Here is a 20,995-nt window from a genome sequence, read left to right on the forward strand (position 1 = left end):
TTTACACATTAAGATGCTTTCCAAGTAAGTCCGTACGGCTCAACTATTCTATCTTTCCTGTACTTTGGGTAGCGAATGCAAGACCGTCTTCCACCAAATCCGAGCGACGTGTTCCTCAGAATGTGAACTGATGTCTTAGTAACGCTCATTCTCACGCAGGGTGATATTCAACTCTGGTTGTTGCTTATAGCATTCATGTCCCATATAACCGTCTGGGCTAGTCGTTGGATGGCCATCCACCAGTTACTGGTTGTCAGTGACTGAGAGTTAGGTCATACAGGCTGCAGCTAAGTCAGCGGAGCAGAGCACGCGGATGCCCCCTGGTGGGACGCTATTCAGGCCGTTGCTTAGCTACACAAAGAGGTTATGTCACCTTTCGATTACATGTCGAAATGGCACACTGGTCACCCCCCCCCCCCCTCTAAAAGTCAAACCTGTATTGGGACGGGAATAATCGGCTAGAGTGTCTTCTGGTGGCTGCAGAGACATCAGAAGAGCCACCAACCTTGACTAAGATGAATCCTATGGAGTATTTGGTGGCTATATCTTTAATTGGGAGTCTAACCGGTGTGTTTATCGTTAGAATCCGACAAAGCCCGACAAAAATCGGCAATAACTTGGCAGAAAGAGTCTCTCACCGCCCTACTCTGCGCCCAAAAATCCTTTACCAAAATTTAAATTAATTATGAAACAGTTTAGATCGCAAGACACGTTTATTAGAAGGGTCACTCCTTCTATTCAGTCGAGGACTTCCTTGAAAAATCAAACCGATTCTTGTGTTATATTGTTGACTGCGTTTACAAAATTTATGGCTTGGCTTTTTTTGGGTTCATAAACATTTTATTTTATCTGTTATTACTTTTATGTTGTAATTTCATGCACTGACATGTTCCATGACCTTGGAGATTTGCTCCTCAGTTTCGCCCTACGAAACTAGAAGTGTAAAATAAAAATTAAAAAGATGACCTGTTTCGATCATCACATGATCATCTTCAGACCTTCAGCCATACTGATGAACAATGACTATGCATCGAGCAGGAACCGCTGAATGACGATAGTCAGCAGTTGACTATCGTCACTCGTCATATCTTGCTCCATGCACAGCCAGTGCCCATTAATACGGTTGGAGGCCTGAAAATGATCATGTGATGGTCGAAACCGTTCATCTTTTAATAAACGTGCCTTACGAACTCGACTGTTTTATAATTAACTTCAATCTTCTTAACGAGACAGGCCGCCTAGGGTCATTGTAGCCCCGGCCCTCACGCCTGTGTGTAACTAGAATACTATTTATTAATCGTCTTACTGCAATTTTCTAGCAGTGAAGGTGAGGTGCGTTGTTGCTGACTAATGTCATGGGAAGGGCGAAGTAAGAAAATATTTTATCAGACTGTTGAACTGTCGAATCTGTGGTCATACCCGCACTTGGGACAAGCCACGCGATCTGTGTGAAAATATCTACCACAGCAAAAAAAAAAAAAAAAAAAAAATAACAGCCTACAATTAATTTGGCCATCGTCCTCTGTTCTCGGTGTCTCATCATGACGAGAATTTGGATTGGGTTTGGTAGACTGACATTCCTGACATTGCTACACTAATTTCATAACTTCTGATTCAAGGAATGGCCATATAAGATGCTATTTAATCTCAGTAATGGTCTTAAGATTACCCAAATGACCTCCACACAGGGACAGACGGAAATTCTTAAATACATATGTGTTTAACTCCTTGGAGACACAACTCTTTAACTTTAATCCGTCACAGCGGATAAGAAAACAAAGGAGATATTTGAAATGATATTACCCGACTACTTGCTTCCCACTAAGGAACTGATCCTTAAGATAAGTCAGTGCTTGATCACGTTCCTGCTGCTCCTCCAAATTCCCAAAAAGTGATGGGATCTCGCTTAGTACAGCTAAGTTGATGGTCGTCATCCGACTGCATGATCTCAAGGATTTCCTGCTCCCCACTAAACATACGGCTGAGTGCATCGGCCATTTGATTGTCAGAAAACTTTATATGCTTTACATCAAATAGGAAACCGGAAATTCTAATTGTCCAGCTTGATTTCCTACCGGGGCCTAGCTAGTACCCGTCGTACTATCTGAATGTCAGTTTCTAATAAGATATACCTATCTTGTATAGCTCCCACGTGTTGGGTATAGTAGCATAGCAAATCATTTTAGACTGTGATGCAAAAAGAGACAGCCAGAGTTGCAACTAAAATGGATGTTTATTTAGTAGGTGATCGGTTTCGGGCTACGCCCATCCTCAAACAAACATATGTACAGAAACCAAAATTACAAAGTATCCAAAAAAATGTGTACATCAAGTAGGAGTGTAAAGCATAAATTGACAGTAAACCGCAACTAGTATATACATCAATGATTTTCAGGTAAAATGTGCATCAAAGATAGCAGTAGATAAATTGGGTAAATATGTGCATAATAAAAACTAATTTTCGTTAAAGAATGATACTGGTCAAGCTGGAGGAAATTTGATTCTTTTAGTCGCAGAAGGTTGTTTCCATAGCTACTTACACCTTAAAAACAAGCAGTACAAAAAATTATTACATAACATAATTGGCACATACATATGTTCTGTAAGTGTCCTTATCAAACAAATAAAATGCAATGCAATACTAAGTTCTAACTTATAGACCCAAAGAGGGTTAGATACAAACGTTGCACGGCATGAAAATGTCAATACATCATCATAGAATTACAGTGCAGCGTTGCTACATTGTATCCTACAATGCTTTACCATTTCGTAGCACAATTGTGGCAAAGACAGGAAACATGAGTATAAAGCGCTAACAAAATTTTAAAAAGTTTTAATAGGAAAATATTGGTATTTTCTGGTTGCGATCTACTGTCCTTTTATACTTTGCATTCATATTTAATGTAAACATAAGTTTGGATATATTGTAATTCTTGACTTTGGTACGTAGTTTCCTTTGAGAATGGGCGTAGCCCGAAGCCTGTCACCGACTAAACAAACATCCATTTCAGTTGCTACTCTGGCTGCCTCTTTTTGCATCAGAAATATCTATGTTTCAAACAAAACTTAAATTTGTCCACTCTAAATAAAAGTTCCAAGACTTCCAAATCGTATACGTGTCGTTTAACCTCCGCTGCCAAGAGAGCTCTTTATGCATAGGCGACCATCTTACAATCTCTGTTACAGTCTTGTAGCTGCGTCACTCGGCTCTGGCCTGGTGCAGCAGCAGTAGTTTCGCGATCCAAATAAAAGACTGTCTCTGTTGCAGTATTTATGTTTGATAACGTGCTTCAGACTCTTAGTGAATTATCAGATTAAGGACAAAACTGACGAAGTAAATATTACATAAAGCATTAATTCGTGAACTTCATGAAGTGCAGAATAAGCTAATGGTACGAGGATGAATACATACCTTGAAAAGGTAGTGGAGGCGTTATTAGTAAAAGTTAAATACTATAGTGGCAACGGCTTTAGTCAATATTAAAACCATGGAAGAAATGGTTCAATGAGGAAAATGTAATCGTCAAACACAAGATAAAGATCCTGAAACGATAAAAAAAGTGATCACGCGGAAAAGAAAAGCCACGGAATACATGCAAAGCAGAGTATTCAGGACAAGGGAAGCAGATAACCCACCAATTATCACTAGCAAACGATGTAGATAGACCGTTGTTGACAGGCATGTGGCTCACTAGTAAAGAAATACTGTAGCCGATGACGTATGTCCTGGGGAGTGGAGGACGCGGAGTCAGGTAAGGTAAAAGCTGAAATTGATAGGAAGGGCTGAGTAGCGGCGTTAGTAGTTAAACTAAGATGAATTAAAGGACTTACGTAAGCTGATGAATTGAAATAATAAAATAGACAGTAGGAAGTGATATTAAATTGAGAAGAGGTGAGTCCGTAATAAAGGTTCCTTTACGTAAGCAAAAAATGAAAAATAATACGAATTATAAAACGTGTGTGACAGTGAGAACAATAATTGGTAAGATACAAACAACAATAAAATGACAATTAATATGGTCATCAGCGAAACAGTAATTAAACATGTAGCAAACCGGTAATCAAATATGCAAATATTTAAGTAAATTAATAAAGTGGAATGCAAGAAAACCATAGAAGCTATAATAATAAAATAAGTATGGGGAAGGTAAAAAAAGGGGTAGGAAGGTAGAGGGGTGGAGAGGGATGGAAAAGGGAAAGTAAGAGGGGAAAGAAAGGAGGGGACAGATGGCTGGCTGTATGACGTACGTAAGGGGGAAAGGTGTGACGGGAAAACATTAGGAAATCGTTTACGCTAAAAAATAAGTTTAAGATACAAACTTAAGTGAACACGGAAACACAATGGTGAGGTCCAAGAGCCACGAAAATAAGCATAAAATAAATGTGAAACTAAATCAAGTAAATTTTAGAAAAACTGACAACATGATATCATGGCAGACGTGAGAAATTTTTGTACCAACATACCCACTGAAGCAACTAAGACTATCATTACTGATAATCTGGCTAATAGATACACCATCATTCAAGACGCTGCATACTCACCGCAGATACATGTTACTCAAACACTTCGAAAACGTGTTGTTCTTGAACATGAGATGTACACTACTCTCATACATATGGGGCACAAAAATTCTTTCCCAGGCGAGTGGTGGCGTCAGGAAGGGCACTCGCCAACCTAATGCTACTAAAACTGCCTAAATCGAAATAACGATGCCTATCCGGTACCGAAATAGGAGTGGGTGAAAGGGGGACATTTATGTATTGCATTGTTTGATGGTGAGTGGTAGGGGACTGGAGGGGGGAAGAGGAAATGGATATAGTTGGTTATGGCTGCCTTTTCATTTTCAGCAGCGTATATGTACAATGGTTTAACTCAGTACACATGCTTCCAATCAACTCACAATTGGAATATGCGATTTAAGTACATTACTAGATGGTCTGAACATAGGAATAATTTCTACGATACTACAGGACAAGAACTGCAGCCGAAGACACGTGGCTTGTTAATCTTTTGTCTTTGTAAATTAACATCCATGTGGCTGGAATATTTACCTGTGTGTGTGTGTGTGTGTGTGTGTGTGTGTGTGTGTGTGTGTGTGAAGTGCTATATGCTGCATCTTCGAAGCTCAGAAAAGTCTTGTTGCTTACTACTACCTGGTGAAATTCTTCAAAAGCAATCAACAGTGCTATAAAAAGATTCTTGTTCTACGTGAAACAAAACTAACACATCTCGTGTTTTAGAAGGTTCTTTACGTTGTTTAAATTCACTGTTCCAATTAGATTAAAAGTAGTCGTTGTAAAAAGGTTTCAGCCGTAGTGCTTACAGCCATCCCAAGTAACTTCCGCCACGATGAAAAACATCTCACATTGCATGTACATCACAAGTGAAACGTCATTTTTTGAAGTAAACAACTCTGGCGAAGGGTCTATCGGTTCGAAATCGGCAAAGGCGTCATTTCTTATTAAGAAATAAGATTATTATTAAAAAGATCACCAATAGTGTCTGGGTGGTGTTTTCACTTATTGTAAGCCATTCCTCATGCCATAACCTCCTCCGCCCCACCTCCCCATTCCTATCACCCACGACACATGGATCTGTACATCACACAATGGTACTAAGTAATATGCTGTATGCCACTGAATACTGTTATACGTCTGGTCCACTTATTCTAATGCTTACGGCCGATTGTCTGTGTATGTATTTTTCACCGGCACAACTCTTGATTAACCGGATCTGAATTTGAAAATTAATTGATCTAAACCAGTTATCATTTGTGGCAATGAGCAAATGAGACTATTGAAACAGATATTAAAAAAGAAGTATACAATTTCAGCACTCTCATGGCAATACGTCATCTATTTTTAACTGTGCAATACAAATAATGGAAAGCAGCAGAAAAGGGGTCAAAATATAGATACATTGCATCTGATCTGATGATGATCGAAGGAGATCCTGAAAAGGATATGAACTATAAGTTAAAAAATTTGTCTGATTCTGTGGGCAACCACAATCTGAAAATAAACACAAGTAATAAAATAATGCTAGTAGTCAAATCGAACAGACAAGTAAGAACAAACATTAACAGAGCAAATAAAACACTGATGCAAGTAAATGAATTTTGTTGCTTGCTAAGTACGACAACAGAGAACAACAAATGACCATAGAACTACATTAGATATTATAAAGAGAGTTCCAGTGACTGAACAAACCTTCAGAAATAAGTGTAATTTAGTAACAAAGAACCGCCTTAATACAGAAACAAGAAAGAAATTCATCAAAACCTTTGTTTGAAATACTTTATGCTACGATCGTGTAGGGTGGACTCTAGCCAGTTAAGAAAAGAAGAAGTAGAACCATTCGACGTGTGTATATGGAGAAGAGCCACAAAAACATCCTGAACTGAAAGAAAAATACTAAAAGAAATTAATTTGAAATGGACGTTGATTAACGTGATACAGAGGAGAAAAACTAAATTAATTAGATATCTATTCGATATCACAGCTTCGTAACAAGCTACTTAGAACGAATACTACTGGGGAAAAAACCAAAAGTAAATTCCAGAACATACATATTTTGCTACTCCTGATACTTGTTTTAGGGGAATTACACCGTCGTTCACGGCATAATTCTCTGCCTATTGTTTCGTCTTCCAATGAATACAGTGCATACACTAGCCAGAGCATTATGACCATCTGACTCATAGCCGGTATGGCCAACTTTCACATGTTTAACAGCGGCGACTCATCATGGAATGGAAGCAATGAGGTCTTGGGAGATCACTGGAGGGAGCTGGCACAACATCTGCACATATAAGTCAACTCATTCCCATAAATTCCGGGGAAGGAATCATGTGTTCTGACGCGACATCCAATCACATCCCAGATGCGTTTGATCTGTTTCAGATCTGGAGAGCTGAGTGCCAGCACCTCAGGCGAACATGCCACTGTGTTCCTCTAACCACTCCACCACACTCCTAGCCTTTTGACATGGCGCATCATCTTGCTGGAAAACACCACTGCCATCATGAGGGAATGTAGGTGCTCTGAAACCAGTGTACGATACTCCTTGGCAGTCATGGTGCCTTGCACGACCTCCACTGGACCCATGGATGCCCACGTGAATGATCCCCAGAGCATAACGGAGCCGCCGCTAGCTTGTCTCCGTTCCAAAGTACCGGGTGATCAAAAAGTCAGTATAAATTTGACCCCATTTGCGGTGCGGGCGTTTCAAAAGATGGCGGAAGATGACGATTGTTTGAGTGACGTGTTGTGGACCGACGAAGCTCATTTCACACTCCGAGGGTCTGTCAACGCCCACAACTGCAGAATTTGGGCTACCGAAAATCCTAGAACTGTCGTGGAAACTCCGTTGCACGACGAGATAGTCACGGTATGGGATGGATTTACCACATCTACCGTTATCGGGCCTTTTTTCTTCGAGGAAATGCTTGATTGTAACTGCTACCGTGACGGGTGAGAGGTACGCCGATATGTTACAGAATCGCATCATCCCCAGCCTGGCTGATAAACACCTGCTGGAACGTACGATGTTTATGCAGGATGGCGCTCCACCCCATATTGCTAGACGCGTGAAAGATCTCTTGCGCAAGTCGTTTGGTGGTGATCGTGTGCTCAGCCGGCACTTTCGTCATGCTTGGCCTCCCAAGTCCTCAGACCTCAGTCCGTGCGATTATTGGCTTTGGGGTTACCTGAAGTCGCAAGTGTATCGTGATCGATCGACATCTCTAGGGATGCTGAAAGACAGCATCCGACGCCAATGCTTCAACATAACTCCGGACATGCTTTACAGTGCTGTTCACAACATTAATCCTCGACTACAGCTATTGTTGAGGAATGATGGTGGACATGTTGACCATTTCCTGTAAAGAACATCATCTTTGCTTTGTCTTACTTCGTTATGCTAATTATTGCTATTCTGATCAGATGAACCGCCATCTGTCGGACATTTTTTGAACTTTTGTATTTTTTTGGTTCTAATAAAACCCCATGTCATTCCAAGCATGTTTCTCACTTTGTACCTCTCTATCTACATTATTCCGTGATTTATTCAGTTTTCAAATTTATAGTGACTTTTTGAGCACCCGGTACAGGTGTCAAGGAGATTGCGACCGAACCCTCACGATTTTAAATTTAATCTTTCATTGACCAAAACACCGCAATCTAAACGTCCGCCTGCTCAGCATATTAAATTTGGGCAGTTACTTAAAACCGTTCCCCTTATCGTTCGCGTAATAGCTGGCACTTTTCTTTGCAACACTTTAGAATATGTTCCTTCGTTAAATAACTTTGTTTTGTACTCTACGTCTAGCGCGAGACCCCACTAATAGCGTTTCTGCGCCGCGCTGTAGATCGGGTCGTCCCTTAACTCGACCCCCGACGCACACACACAAAAACGTGCGGCGCTGCGCCGAGAGCCCCTAGAGGCCTCCAGCTGCTACCACTTTGACCGCTCTCTAGTTCGAGTTTAAAACTGTGTCTCAACACAGACAAAACCACTGTTCCCTTATCTTACTCACCGGACTGTCATGTCTACTCAGCTTGCAAGCTATTACACCTATGAAATATAAAATGGCTGACTTTTTTTTAACTTGTATTAATTATTATTTCAGGTAAGTCTTATTTTGTTCTTTCCCCGCCGGCCGCGGTGGTCTAGCGGTTCTAGGCGCTCAGTCCGGAACTGCGCGACTGCTACGGTCGCAGGTTCGAATCCTGCCTCGGGCATGGATGTGTGTGATGTCCTTAGGTTAGTTAGGTTTAAGTAGTTCTAAGTTCTAGGAGACTGATGACCACAAATGTTAAGTCCCATAGTGCTCAGAGCCATTTGAACCAATTTTTTGTTCCTTCCCCAAGCAATGACTCGATATAGGGGGTTCGATACTCTTAACGAACACTCCCTCTTACAGTTCACTTTTCACAACTATCACTGCCTACCTTGGATTGTATCCATCCATCAAACAGAAAACTATTTCTCAGATGGAAGTTCTGCGATAAAACTACCTTAATCACCCGTCTGAAATAAAGCTTATCTGCTATTGATTGTGGTCGCCTAGCTCTAAATGAGCTGATTACTTTAATTGCGTTACTGAAACATTACCTGCTCTGTAGCAATTAATTTTAAATTACTTCCTACCGGTACTTTTCTCTAGCTATTTTGAGAAAAATATGGCGACGATTACGCAAGCATCTTTAAAAACATTATGAAACTTTACTGAAATTTCACTTTTTCTTAATATTGAAATTTGGCAAAAATAGAATTTAAATTTACCTGAATTTAATTAAAATTGAAAGTTACTTGGAAAATTACGCTTCTATCTAAACCGACCAATGCATTTAAATAGAGTTAAATATTTACACTACATTATTAAAACACTGACATTTGCAGAGACGCCAATGTTTCTTTAACTTCTGTTGTTTATCTTTATATTTATGCTTACTTGTTACTTTTTACAATTTTGATATTAGGAACTACCCATGGAGTAGGTAAATAAATTATTGGATAGTTGAAATCGACTATATTAAAATTTCACCAAAAAAGAAACACACAAATGCGCTACTCCATTACAAATGACTCTACACAAAATTAAGAACAAAGTATTGCATGTTGTTGTGCAGTGCAGTTCATTGTTAGATGTTCAGTGTGGTTAAATCAAGTGAAGCACCGGGTCTTCACGTCTCCCTGCATACATATGGCGTGCTTCCAAAATACGCCACATAATGCGCCATTGGTGTTACGGCTTCCATTACAACCGTAGCCAAAAACAGTCGTTTAGTCGGGAAATTCTTGTAGCTACGACCTCATACTTCACGGGACGACTTTTCACAGTGCACATAAACGACATCACACATATTAGAGAGAACCAGAGCACTTATTGCACAGTATTAATGTTCATCTCCGCAGCCAAGAGCAACAGATGCTCTCAGGTCAAGGCTCAAACTACCTCCGCCTTTCTGATAGGGTTGCACACGTCAACAATTGGAAGCCACTCTTCTCGTCCAATCATAACTCACTCTCAGCTTCTCTACAGTTTTTATTATGATTCTGTAAATTTTTAAAAGCTTCGAGTAGCTCATCGGTCATTACATTCAGTAATAACATAATGTAAAGATACAAACTTCTTATACTCGACTCGAAAGTAGTGAAGACAAATCCAATCTGGCTCGCTACTACCCATCATTCTTATAAACCAATACTCGCAAAAATTTATGCAAATTTATACCAGCATTACAAGTACATAGTGATTCCGTTATGCCGGTCATTGTGGCCGAGCGGTTCTAGGCGCTTCAGTCAGGAACCGCGCGACTGCTACGGTCGCAGGTTCGAATCCTGCCTCGGGCCTGGATGTGTGTCATGTCCTTAGGTTAGTTAGGTTTAAAGAGTTCTAAGTTCTAGAGGGACTGATGACCTCAGACGTTAAGTCCCATAGTGCTCAGAGCCATTTGAACCATTTTTTTGGTTCCGTTATAAGATGTTCTGATGGAAGACGACAGATTCGTGCCCTCCTGTCTTTGTGATAAAGAAGGTTTCGGGATTCTCAGACCACGCAACGCCCTGCCACTGTTCCAACGTCCAGTGCCGATGGTCACGTGCCCACTTCAGTAGTTGTTGTTAACACTGACATATACATAGGTCGCCGGCTGCGGGGACCAATCGTTAGAAGTGTTCTGCGCCCTGTGCTTTCAGACACACTTACACTCCGGCCAGCATTAAAGTCTGATGTTAGTTCCGCCTCAGTTCGTCGCTTCCCCTGTTTTACCAGTCTGCCTAGCCTACGACGTCCGACATCTGTAATGAGGGGTGACCGCCGAATCCCAGGATGTGTGGACGTGGTTTTTACCTTGGATTTGTCGTGTGTTGAGGACACTCATCACAGTACTCTCTGAACGCCAGACAAGATGCGCAGTTTCCGAAATTCTCCTGCCGAGCACCGAGCGAGGTGGCGCAGTGGTTAGCACACTGGTCTCGCATTCGGGAGGACGACGGTTCAATCCCGCGTCCAGCCATCCGGATTTAGGTTTTCCGTGATTTCCCTAAATCGCTTCAGCCAAATGCCTGGATGGTTCCTTTGAAAGGGCACGGCCGACTTCCTTCCCCATCCTTCCTTAATTCGATGAGACCGATGACCCCGCTGTTTGGTCTCTTCCACCAAATCAACTCCTGCCGAGCCTCCGGACCATCACAATCTGCCCTTGGTGAAACTCAGACAGATCGCGCCCCTTGCCCAGTCTACATACGGACAGCAATCTCACTGATACTACATGCACCATGCGTGTGTGGCAGGTGACGCTGCCATCGCCTGGATAGGTTTATATCGATAGTAGGTCGGTGGTCAAAATGTTCAAGCTGATCAGTGTATAAAGAAATAACGCAAATACCGGCCCTGAAAGCCTGCGTTCTACGATCAATATTAAAGTTATCAGTTGAATTAACTGCAGCAATTGCAGCCAAATCGTAGCACCTCAAATATCGAGAACTTCCTTTAAATCACAGAATCAATTAAACGACGAAAGTCAAAGGAAGTTACGGATATACTATACGTCAGTCTGCTCTGAAACTGGCCTAAAAATGAACTGCAATAAAACTAAGATCAAGGTGAGTGAATGGACAAGGGAGGGAAATACGTCTCTTGAAAGTACGCAGCTGCAAAGCGTCACAGAATATGACTCTCTTGGTCAACTGCTAAATATGAAAGCAGACCTAAAACCAGAAATATTTAGACATATTAAAATATGCTGGCAGGCTCATGAAAGATAGTCTTCAGTTTTGAAATCCAAGATGTCGACAGATCCGATTCCAAAGAGGAATGGAAAGATCAATGTCGGGCTACACAAAGAAAGAGAGAAAGAAAGCAGCTGATATCAGGCAGACAACAAAGGTCAGTGACGTAATGGAAATTGCAGAGGACTGACCATGTATCTCGAAGAAAATATGGCAAGTGGTCAAAGCAAATAGTAGACTGGAGCGTAATTTACCAAAAAAGACCAAGGGGAAGACCACCGGACAGATGAGACGGAGACCTGAGGAAGATAGCGAGATTAATCTTGAACCTCAAGATCTGCAGAAAGGCAAGAACCTGCAGGGATCCTATGTTGCACGCCTACTCAAAGCCGCCATTTCAGAAAATGATCGAATTAGCCGATGATGATGATGATGATGATGATGATGACGTTAATTAGTTTCAATTAAAGTTTTGTTAAATTGCGTTGGATATTCGTTGCACCTAATGTTTCGATCTATTTGATAGCATTAGTAGTTAATTCATTAAGTAAAATCCACATTATATCAGATGCAGCCATTGTTCGTTAAAGTCGCTACTCCATTGAGGCTTCCCTAACTTGCGCACAGCAAGTGGCTGCTGGATGTAATGCAGTTCCCTCCAGGGCCAGTGCGTAACTGGAGGCTCTGACGCTGTGTGGTTGGTAGCATGGAAATTGGGGAAGTCTCCTGTTGTTTGAAAAAAAAAAAAACTGCGAGGACAAGTTGCCTTCCTCTTACTCCCTGCCTGTGCTTCGTTGAATCTGGATCTTGGCGGAGTCTAGTTGTCCTGTATAGGACAAGGAAAATTGACCGTTAGTACGGTAGAAATTAGCCTAGGGCGTCCATCCAGTAATTTTTTCTGGTACAGACGGATGCGCACGTTTAGCAAATGTTGGCTAGCCGACGATTTTATCGATTCTTCTGCACATTAAACCATACTTTCGGAACATTAATTTTAACAATCGTGTCGCGATTTTATTTGTGATTCAACGCTGCCGTATCTGCCGCAACGTGAAATTCAGCTGCGTCATGCGCTCCACATATCGCGGCCTAACAAGATAAAGAACTACTCGCAGTGTCGGGAGGGCTGTTGTTCATCTGTGATCCTCGCTAAGCCTACCTTTGCTCCTTCCAACCACTTACAGAGACTTCGTTCTTTGTCCGTTGGACTTGCAGTTTTTTCAACTATTCTCGTGTCAGAGATACGCTATGGTCACAAACTATGAATGTTGGGCTCATTGTTTCCTCCATATGTCTCACTACTTATTAAGTCAGTTTATGAAACCTGGTATTCTTGTGCGCCCTTTCATTCTGCCTTGCATTTTCCTCGCCAAGCTCATTTCTGATGTGACATTGCCATGTCTGTGAGGAGGTGATGGGCCTGATTGCCAACTGCCAGCAGTTTTAACAACTAGTAACTTTGCTTCGTGTTGGCGAGTTCTGGCCAGCGTGAATTAATGAAGACATACAGGGTGAACAAAACTCCACCGACAAACTTTCAAAGGTGATGTCTTGTACCAAAACAAAGCAAGAATTTCTAGTAAACATTGGTTCCAAAATGCATACCTTAAGAGCCATGTTGTTGTTGTTGTTGTTGTGGTCTTCAGTCCTGAGACTGGTTTGATGCAGCTCTCCATGCTACTCTATCCTGTGCAAGCTTCTTCATCTCCCAGTATCTACTGCAACCTACATCCTTCTGAATCTGCTTAGTGTATTCATCTCTTGGTCTCCCTCTACGATTTTTACCCTCCACACTGCCCTCCAATGCTAAATTTGTGATCCCTTGATGCCTCAAAACATGTCCTACCAACCGATCCCTTCTTCTAGTCAAGTTGTGCCACAAACTTCTCTTCTCCCCAATCCTATTCAATACCTCCTCATTAGTTACGTGATCTACCCACCTTATCTTCAGCATTCTTCTGTAGCACCACATTTCGAAAGCTTCTATTCTCTTCTTGTCCAAACTAGTTATCGTCCATGTTTCACTTCCATACATGGCTACACTCCATACAAATACTTTCAGAAACGACTTCCTGACACTTAAATCTATACTCGATGTTAACAAATTCCTCTTCTTGAGAAACGCTTTCCTTGCCATTGCCAGTCTACATTTTATATCCTCTCTACTTCGACCATCATCGGTTATTTTACTCCCTAAATAGCAAAACTCCTTTACTACTTTAAGTGTCTCATTTCCTAATCTAATTCCCTCAGCATCACCCGACTTAATTTGACTACATTCCATTATCCTCGTTTTGCTTTTGTTGACGTTCATCTTATATCCTCCTTTCAAGACACTGTCCATTCCGTTCAACTGCTCTTCCAAGTCCTTTGCTGTCTCTGACAGAATTACAATGTCATCGGCGAACCTCAAAGTTTTTACTTCTTCTCCATGAATTTTAATACCTACTCCGAATTTTTCTTTTGTTTCCTTTACTGCTTGCTCAATATACAGATTGAATAACATCGGGGAGAGGCTACAACCCTGTCTTACTCCTTTCCCAACCACTACTTCCCTTTCATGCTCCTCGACTCTTATAACTGCCATCTGGTTTCTGTACAAACTGTAAATAGCCTTTCGCTCCCTGTATTTTACCCCTGCCACCTTTAGAATTTGAAAGAGAGTATTCCAGTTAACATTGTCAAAAGCTTTCTCTAAGTCTACAAATGCTAGAAACGTAGGTTTGCCTTTTCTTAATCTTTCTTCTAAGATAAGTCGTAAGGTCAGTATTGCCTCACGTGTTCCAACATTTCTACGGAATCAAAACTGATCCTCCCCGAGGTCGGCTTCTACCAGTTTTTCCATTCGTCTGTAAAGAATTCGCGTTAGTATTTTGCAGCTGTGACTTATTAAACTGATAGTTCGGTAATTTTCACATCTGTCAACACCTGCTTTCTTTGGGATTGGAATTATTATATTCTTCTTGAAGTCTGAGGGTATTTCGCCTGTCTCATACATCGTGCTCACCAGATGGTAGAGTTTTGTCATGACTGGCTCTCCCGAGGCCATCAGTAGTTCAAATGGAATGTTGTCTACTCCCGGGGCCTTGTTTCGACTCAGGTCTTTCAGTGCTCTGTCAAACTCTTCACGCAGTATCTTATCTCCCATTTCGTCTTCATCTACATCCTCTTCCATTTCCATAATATTGTCCTCAAGTACATCGCCCTTGTATAAACCCTCTATATACTCCTTCCACCTTTCTGCCTTCCCTTCTTTGCTTAGAACTGGGTTGCCATCTGAGCTCTTGATATTCATACAACTGGTTCTCTTCTCTCCAAAGGTCTCTTTAATTTTCCTGTAGGCAGTATCTATCTTACCCCTAGTGAGACAAGCCTCTACATCCTTACATTTGTCCTCTAGCCACCCCTGCTTAGCCATTTTGCACTTCGTGTCGATATCATTTTTGAGACGTCTGTATTCCTTTTTGCCTGCTTCATTTACTGTATTTTTGTATTTTCTCCTTTCATCAATTAAATTCAATATTTCTTCTGTTACCCAAGGATTTCTATTAGCCCTCGTCTTTTTACCTACTTGATCCTCTGCTGCCTTCACTACTTCATCTCTCAGAGCTACCCATTCTTCTTCTACTGTATTTCTTTCCCCCATTCCTGTCAATTGTTCCCTTATGCTCTCCCTGAAACTCTCTACAACCTCTGGTTCTTTCAGTTTATCCAGGTCCCATCTCCTTAAATTCCCACCTTTTTGCAGTTTCTTCAGTTTCAATCTGCAGTTCATAACCAATAGATTGTGGTCAGAGTCCACATCTGCCCCAGGAAATGTCTTACAATTTAAAACCTGGTTCCTAAATCTCTGTCTTACCATTATATAATCTATCTGATACCTACTAGTATCTCCAGGATTCTTCCAGGTATACAACCTTCTTTTATGATTCTTGAACCAAGTGTTGGCTATGATTAAGTTATGCTCTGTGCAAAATTCTACAAGGCGGCTTCCTCTTTCATTCCTTCCCCCCAATCCATATTCACCTACTATGTTTCCTTCTCTCCCTTTTCCTACTGACGAATTCCAGTCACCCATGACTATTAAATTTTCGTCTCCTTTCACTACCTGAATAATTTCTTTTATCTCGTCATACATTTCATCTATTTCTGCATCATCTGCAGAGGTAGTTGGCATATAAACTTGTACTACTGTAGTAGGCATGGGCTTTGTGTCTATCTTGGCCACAATAATGCGTTCACTATGCTGTTTGTAGTAGCTAACCCGCACTCCTATTTTTTTATTCATTATTAAACCTACTCCTGCATTACCCCTATTTGATTTTGTATTTATAACCCTGTAATCACCTGACCAAAAGTCTTGTTCCTCCTGCCACAGAACTTCACTAATTCCCACTATATCTAACTTTAACCTATCCATTTCCCTTTTTAAATTTTCTAACCTACCTGCCCGATTAAGGGATCTGACATTCCACGCTCCGATCCGTAGAACGACAGTTTTCTTTCTCCTGATAACGACGTCCTCCTGAGTAGTCCCCGCCCGGAGATCCGAATGGGGGACTATTTTACCTCCGGAATATTTTACCCAAGAGGACGCCATCATCATTTAATCATACAGTAGAGCTGCATGTCCTCGGGAAAAATTACGGCTGTAGTTTCCCCTTGCTTTCAGCCGTTCGCAGTACCAGCACAGCAAGGCCGTTTTGGTTAATGTTACAAGGCCAGATCAGTCAATCATCCAGACTGTTGCCCCTGCAACTACTGAAAACGCTGCTGCCCCTCTTCAGGAACCACATGTTTGTCTGGCCTCTCAACAGATACCCCTCCGTTGTGGTTGCACCTACGGTACGGCCATCTGTATCGCTGAGGCACGCAAGCCTCCCCACCAGCGGCAAGGTCCATGGTTCATGGGGGGGTTAAGAGCCATAAGTACTTGTTTATCTTCTGCATACCTTAAGAGCCATAAGTAATTGTTTATCTTCTGCATACCTTAAGAGCCATAAGTACTTGTTGATCTTCGTCTTCCACTGAAAGCTCTTTCAGTATTTTGAGAGGTAGTTATACGGAACAAAACAACGAAAAAGGTGTCCGTCAAACATAGGCTCTAAAGAGGGTACCTAACGAGCCAAGGGCGTTTGTTCATCTGCGCTACTGTCAACTATAGTTCGCGAGTCCATATTTACTGCACATATTTGGTCCATCTACCTCTGCCCGAAATATGGAAGCAAAGAGCTTGTAAAAGAAGAGATGTGTTTCACAGTACCGAAGATGAATATGTGCTCATAGCTCTTATGTTAGAGCGCGTGTTTATTAGGTATTTTTTCTTGTTTTGGTCCATACGACCACCTCTAGGAGTTTGTCTTGGAGTTCACCTCGTGTAGGAGGAAGATTATGTCAGGCCTTGACGGCGAAAGAGACTACCTGCTCTCATGCACTGTCCTGCAAAGAAGCACCCGTCTTCCCGAGGAGGTAAGGTCGCTGCCCTTACTGCAAACAGGAATACAGAACCAATAAGTAAAGTATAAGGTGATGATGGGATGAGATAGACTGATACGTCAACAAGGCTTCGGCTGAGTCTGACGTTGGTAATTAATCGTAAAAAATAACCTGTAGTTTTACACAGGCACAGTCTCAAATCGACAGTTTTCGACACATCATTTTTTTCCATTGCTTTGTACACTGCACCTAACCAAAGAGTGAAATACAGAGGAATGGAGGAGGGAACGAAATGAAACTTCTCTCTCTTATGGAATATGTGATGTCGTTATAGTATCGACTACTTTGTAGCAGTGGTAACATCGGTTACCGTCAGATCGTCAAGGTACAAACATAGTTGTAATATCGCCATCTTTGTATACATACTTCCATGTGATGAAACTTTTTACTATGTGAGTGGTGCTTTAGATTATGTGCATACATATACACTTTAAAAACAGTATCATACAGTTTTCACTGCTGCAAGATTGGAAGAAGGTTGCACTGGAGCTAATGGCGCGGATTTTTCATCATAAGTAACCGAAACACCTTCCCTTTAATAATTTCTTTTACAAGACTTAAAATGGTTTTGAGGCACAATTACTGTGAAAAAGACATTGTCTCACATATCGTTTTGAGTGTAGAGCACCACCATCCCAAGGAAATTTCATTAGCTGAGAAAACAAAAGTCGATAGGTAATGTAAAATTTATCTTTACGTGAAGTAGCCACCTGAATATGAACTGCCAGCCGTGATGGCCGAACGGTTCTAGGCGCTCCAGTCCGGAACCGCGCTGCTGCTACGGTCGCAGTTTCGAATCCTGCCTCGGGCATGGATGTGTGTAATGTCCTTAGGTTTAAGTAGTTCTAAGTCTATGGGACTGATGACCTCAGATGTTGAGTCCCATAGTGCTCAGAGCCATTTGAACCATTTGAAGATGAACCTGTCAGTTCGAAACCAATAACGACACTATTTAAATAAATAAACGGCAGTGTAAAAAGTGGCTGGTTGCTGTTATCTTCTACGTAAAATCAACCTACAACTAATATTCCGCGTGCGTTTATGCAACATCGATCTTTTCACACTGAAACTCTGAAGTGAATCAACGTTGAGCAGACTTGCTGCTTCAACCGCACAGTGCCGGCCGGCTCATATTCTGAATCCAACAGCGCGGCTGTCACAATAGGGCACTGCCTGCCGACTGCAGACTGCTAACTGTTGTCCGACCACGAAACTATTGCAGTTTGCCTCCCGTTAAAATAATCGGGAATATGCGATAATGTTACACCAAACAAATGCAGTGATAACAACGGAAAGCTCATTGGGCTCTGAATTATGTCAAGACAGTTTTGCATATAATGTGAAGTGGTTCCGCGTGTCTTGTTGAAATAAAGCGATAAAAAGTCACGATAAGCTGACTGAAGCGTATGTTGTGAATTGGCAGGAGCCAATTCACGGAGTTTAGAGGAAGCCGAAAGGCACGCGATTAAGCGCACGCAGGCTGGCGTGAGGTCTGGAACAGGTCAGAGAAATAAGACTAGCAAAACAAGAGTAACTGATAGAACACTTAACTTTAATCCACAATTGGTGAACATCTCTCGTTACTGTACAGGCTTCACAATATTAATTATCAAATGCTATGGCGCCTTGCTAGGTCGTAGCAAATGACGTAGCTGAAGGCTATGCTAACTATCGTCTCGGCAAATGAGAGCGTATTTGACAATGTAGCATCGCTAGCAAAGTCTGCTGTACAACTGGGGCGAGTGCTAGTACGTCTCTCTAGACCTGCCGTGTGGCTGCGCTCGGTCTGCAATCACTGACAGTGGCGACACGCGGGTCTGTCGTATACTAGCGGACCGCGGCCGATTTAAAGGCTACCACCTAGCAAGTGTGGTGTCTGGCGGTGACACCACAGCGTACATACTCTGAGGTGTAATAATTCTGTGGTCGACTAATATTACTACTTGCTCACGCCCAGAAACAACATTCAGACTTCATTCGTAAAATTGCCAGCAGGCACCTGTTACTTCAAGGTCGTATCTTTGCGAAAGCAGAGGTAGCAGCAACATATTCACTGCGATTAAGCAGATCGATAAATTGACTTTCAAATGTTATAATAATAGCAACTATAGAAATATGTGACGATACAGGATTCTTACACGGAGCATTTCAAGCAGATTTAGATTTAGAACGTAGAGTTTGCGATATTTGTCCTACGCGAGCTGAGGAGAGCCCCCCGACGCTGCCGGCAGGACATGGAGACGTTCGACCTGGAGGACTTCAAGTACAACTCGGTGAACATCACGGCGTTCCGGCTGGTGGCGGTGGAGGACGAGCGCGTGCGCGCGGCGCTGGAGCAGATGTCGCGCTTCGCGCCCGTCGGGCCGTCCATCCTGCACCGCACGGGCGTGCTGCAGGCGGAGCCGGCGCTGCTGCACGACGCCGTGCACGTGTTCGCCCGCGGGCTGGCCGCGCTCGACCGCAGCCACCAGCTGCGGCCCGCCAACCTCTCCTGCGAGCTCGAGCGCCCCTGGGACGACGGCCTCTCGCTCTACAACTACATCAGCTCGGTGAGCAGCCTTGTCAGAGCCACTCAATTACACCTGTTGCTGTTGTGTTTACGATCCGTCAAGTCTCTTCAACTCTTGATGACATGATAAAGCTCTTCAAGTATAGTGTGGTGTTATCTCTGAATCTGTAAGGTGTCCATACCTTTGGAAACCTCAGGTATCACCTCACATATTTGTTATAGATCAGAGGAAATCCTTCCGGAGGAACATCCACAACTGAGCATTACAGCAGAGGTTGAAAATCCAACTTCAGTTGTAAGGTTCTTTTTATTTAAAACACGACCGGTTTCGGGCTCTTGCATCCCCATCATCAGGAGTTATAACTTTATGCTGTGCTTCCGAGCACCGCGGTGGACGAGTACAGGACGCGGTGTGAATATACACTCCTGGAAATTGAAATAAGAACACCGTGAATTCATTGTCCCAGGAAGGGGAAACTTTATTGACACATTCCTGGGGTCAGATACATCACATGATCACACTGACGGAACCACAGGCATATAGACACAGGCAACAGAGCATGCACAATGTCGGCACTAGTACAGTGTATATCCACCTTTCGCAGCAATGCAGGCTGCTATTCTCCCATGGAGACGATCGTAGAGATGCTGGATGTAGTCCTGTGGAACGGCTTGCCATGCCATTTCCACCTGGCGCCTCAGTTGGACCAGCGTTCGTGCTGGACGTGCAGACCGCGTGAGACGACGCTTTATCCAGTCCCAAACATGCTCAATGGGGGACAGATCCGGAGATCTTGCTGGCCAGGGTAGTTGACTTACACCTTCTAGAGCACGTTGGGTGGCACGGGATACATGCGGACGTGCATTGTCCTGTTGGAACAGCAAGTTCCCTTGCCGGTCTAGGAATGGTAGAACGATGGGTTCGATGACGGTTTGGATGTACCGTGCACTATTCAGTGTCCCCTCGACCATCACCAGTGGTGTACGGCCAGTGTAGGAGATCGCTCCCCACACCATGATGCCGGGTGTTGGCCCTGTGTGCCTCGGTCGTATGCAGTCCTGATTGTGGCGCTCACCTGCACGGCGCCAAACACGCATACGACCATCATTGGCACCAAGGCAGAAGCGACTCTCATCGCTGAAGACGACACGTCTCCATTCGTCCCTCCATTCACGCCTGTCGCGACACCACTGGAGGCGGGCTGCACGATGTTGGGGCGTGAGCGGAAGACGGCCTAACGGTGTGCGGGACC

At 42.8% G+C, this 20,995-nt stretch overlaps 1 protein-coding gene across 1 annotated transcript in view; it reads left to right on the forward strand.

The window, feature by feature from the left end:
- Positions 1-20,995, forward strand: part of LOC126141399 (glutamate receptor ionotropic, kainate 2) — a 1,424,310-nt gene that overhangs the window by 1,004,672 nt on the left and 398,643 nt on the right. Inside the window, exon 7 of the mRNA XM_049915245.1 lies at positions 19,465-19,782. Within this exon, the coding sequence (XP_049771202.1) occupies positions 19,465-19,782 (318 nt within the window). The remainder of the gene's footprint in view (positions 1-19,464; positions 19,783-20,995) is intronic.

The sequence above is a fragment of the Schistocerca cancellata genome, chromosome 1 (genome assembly GCF_023864275.1).
Source record: "Schistocerca cancellata isolate TAMUIC-IGC-003103 chromosome 1, iqSchCanc2.1, whole genome shotgun sequence".
Lineage (NCBI taxonomy): Eukaryota > Metazoa > Arthropoda > Insecta > Orthoptera > Acrididae > Schistocerca > Schistocerca cancellata.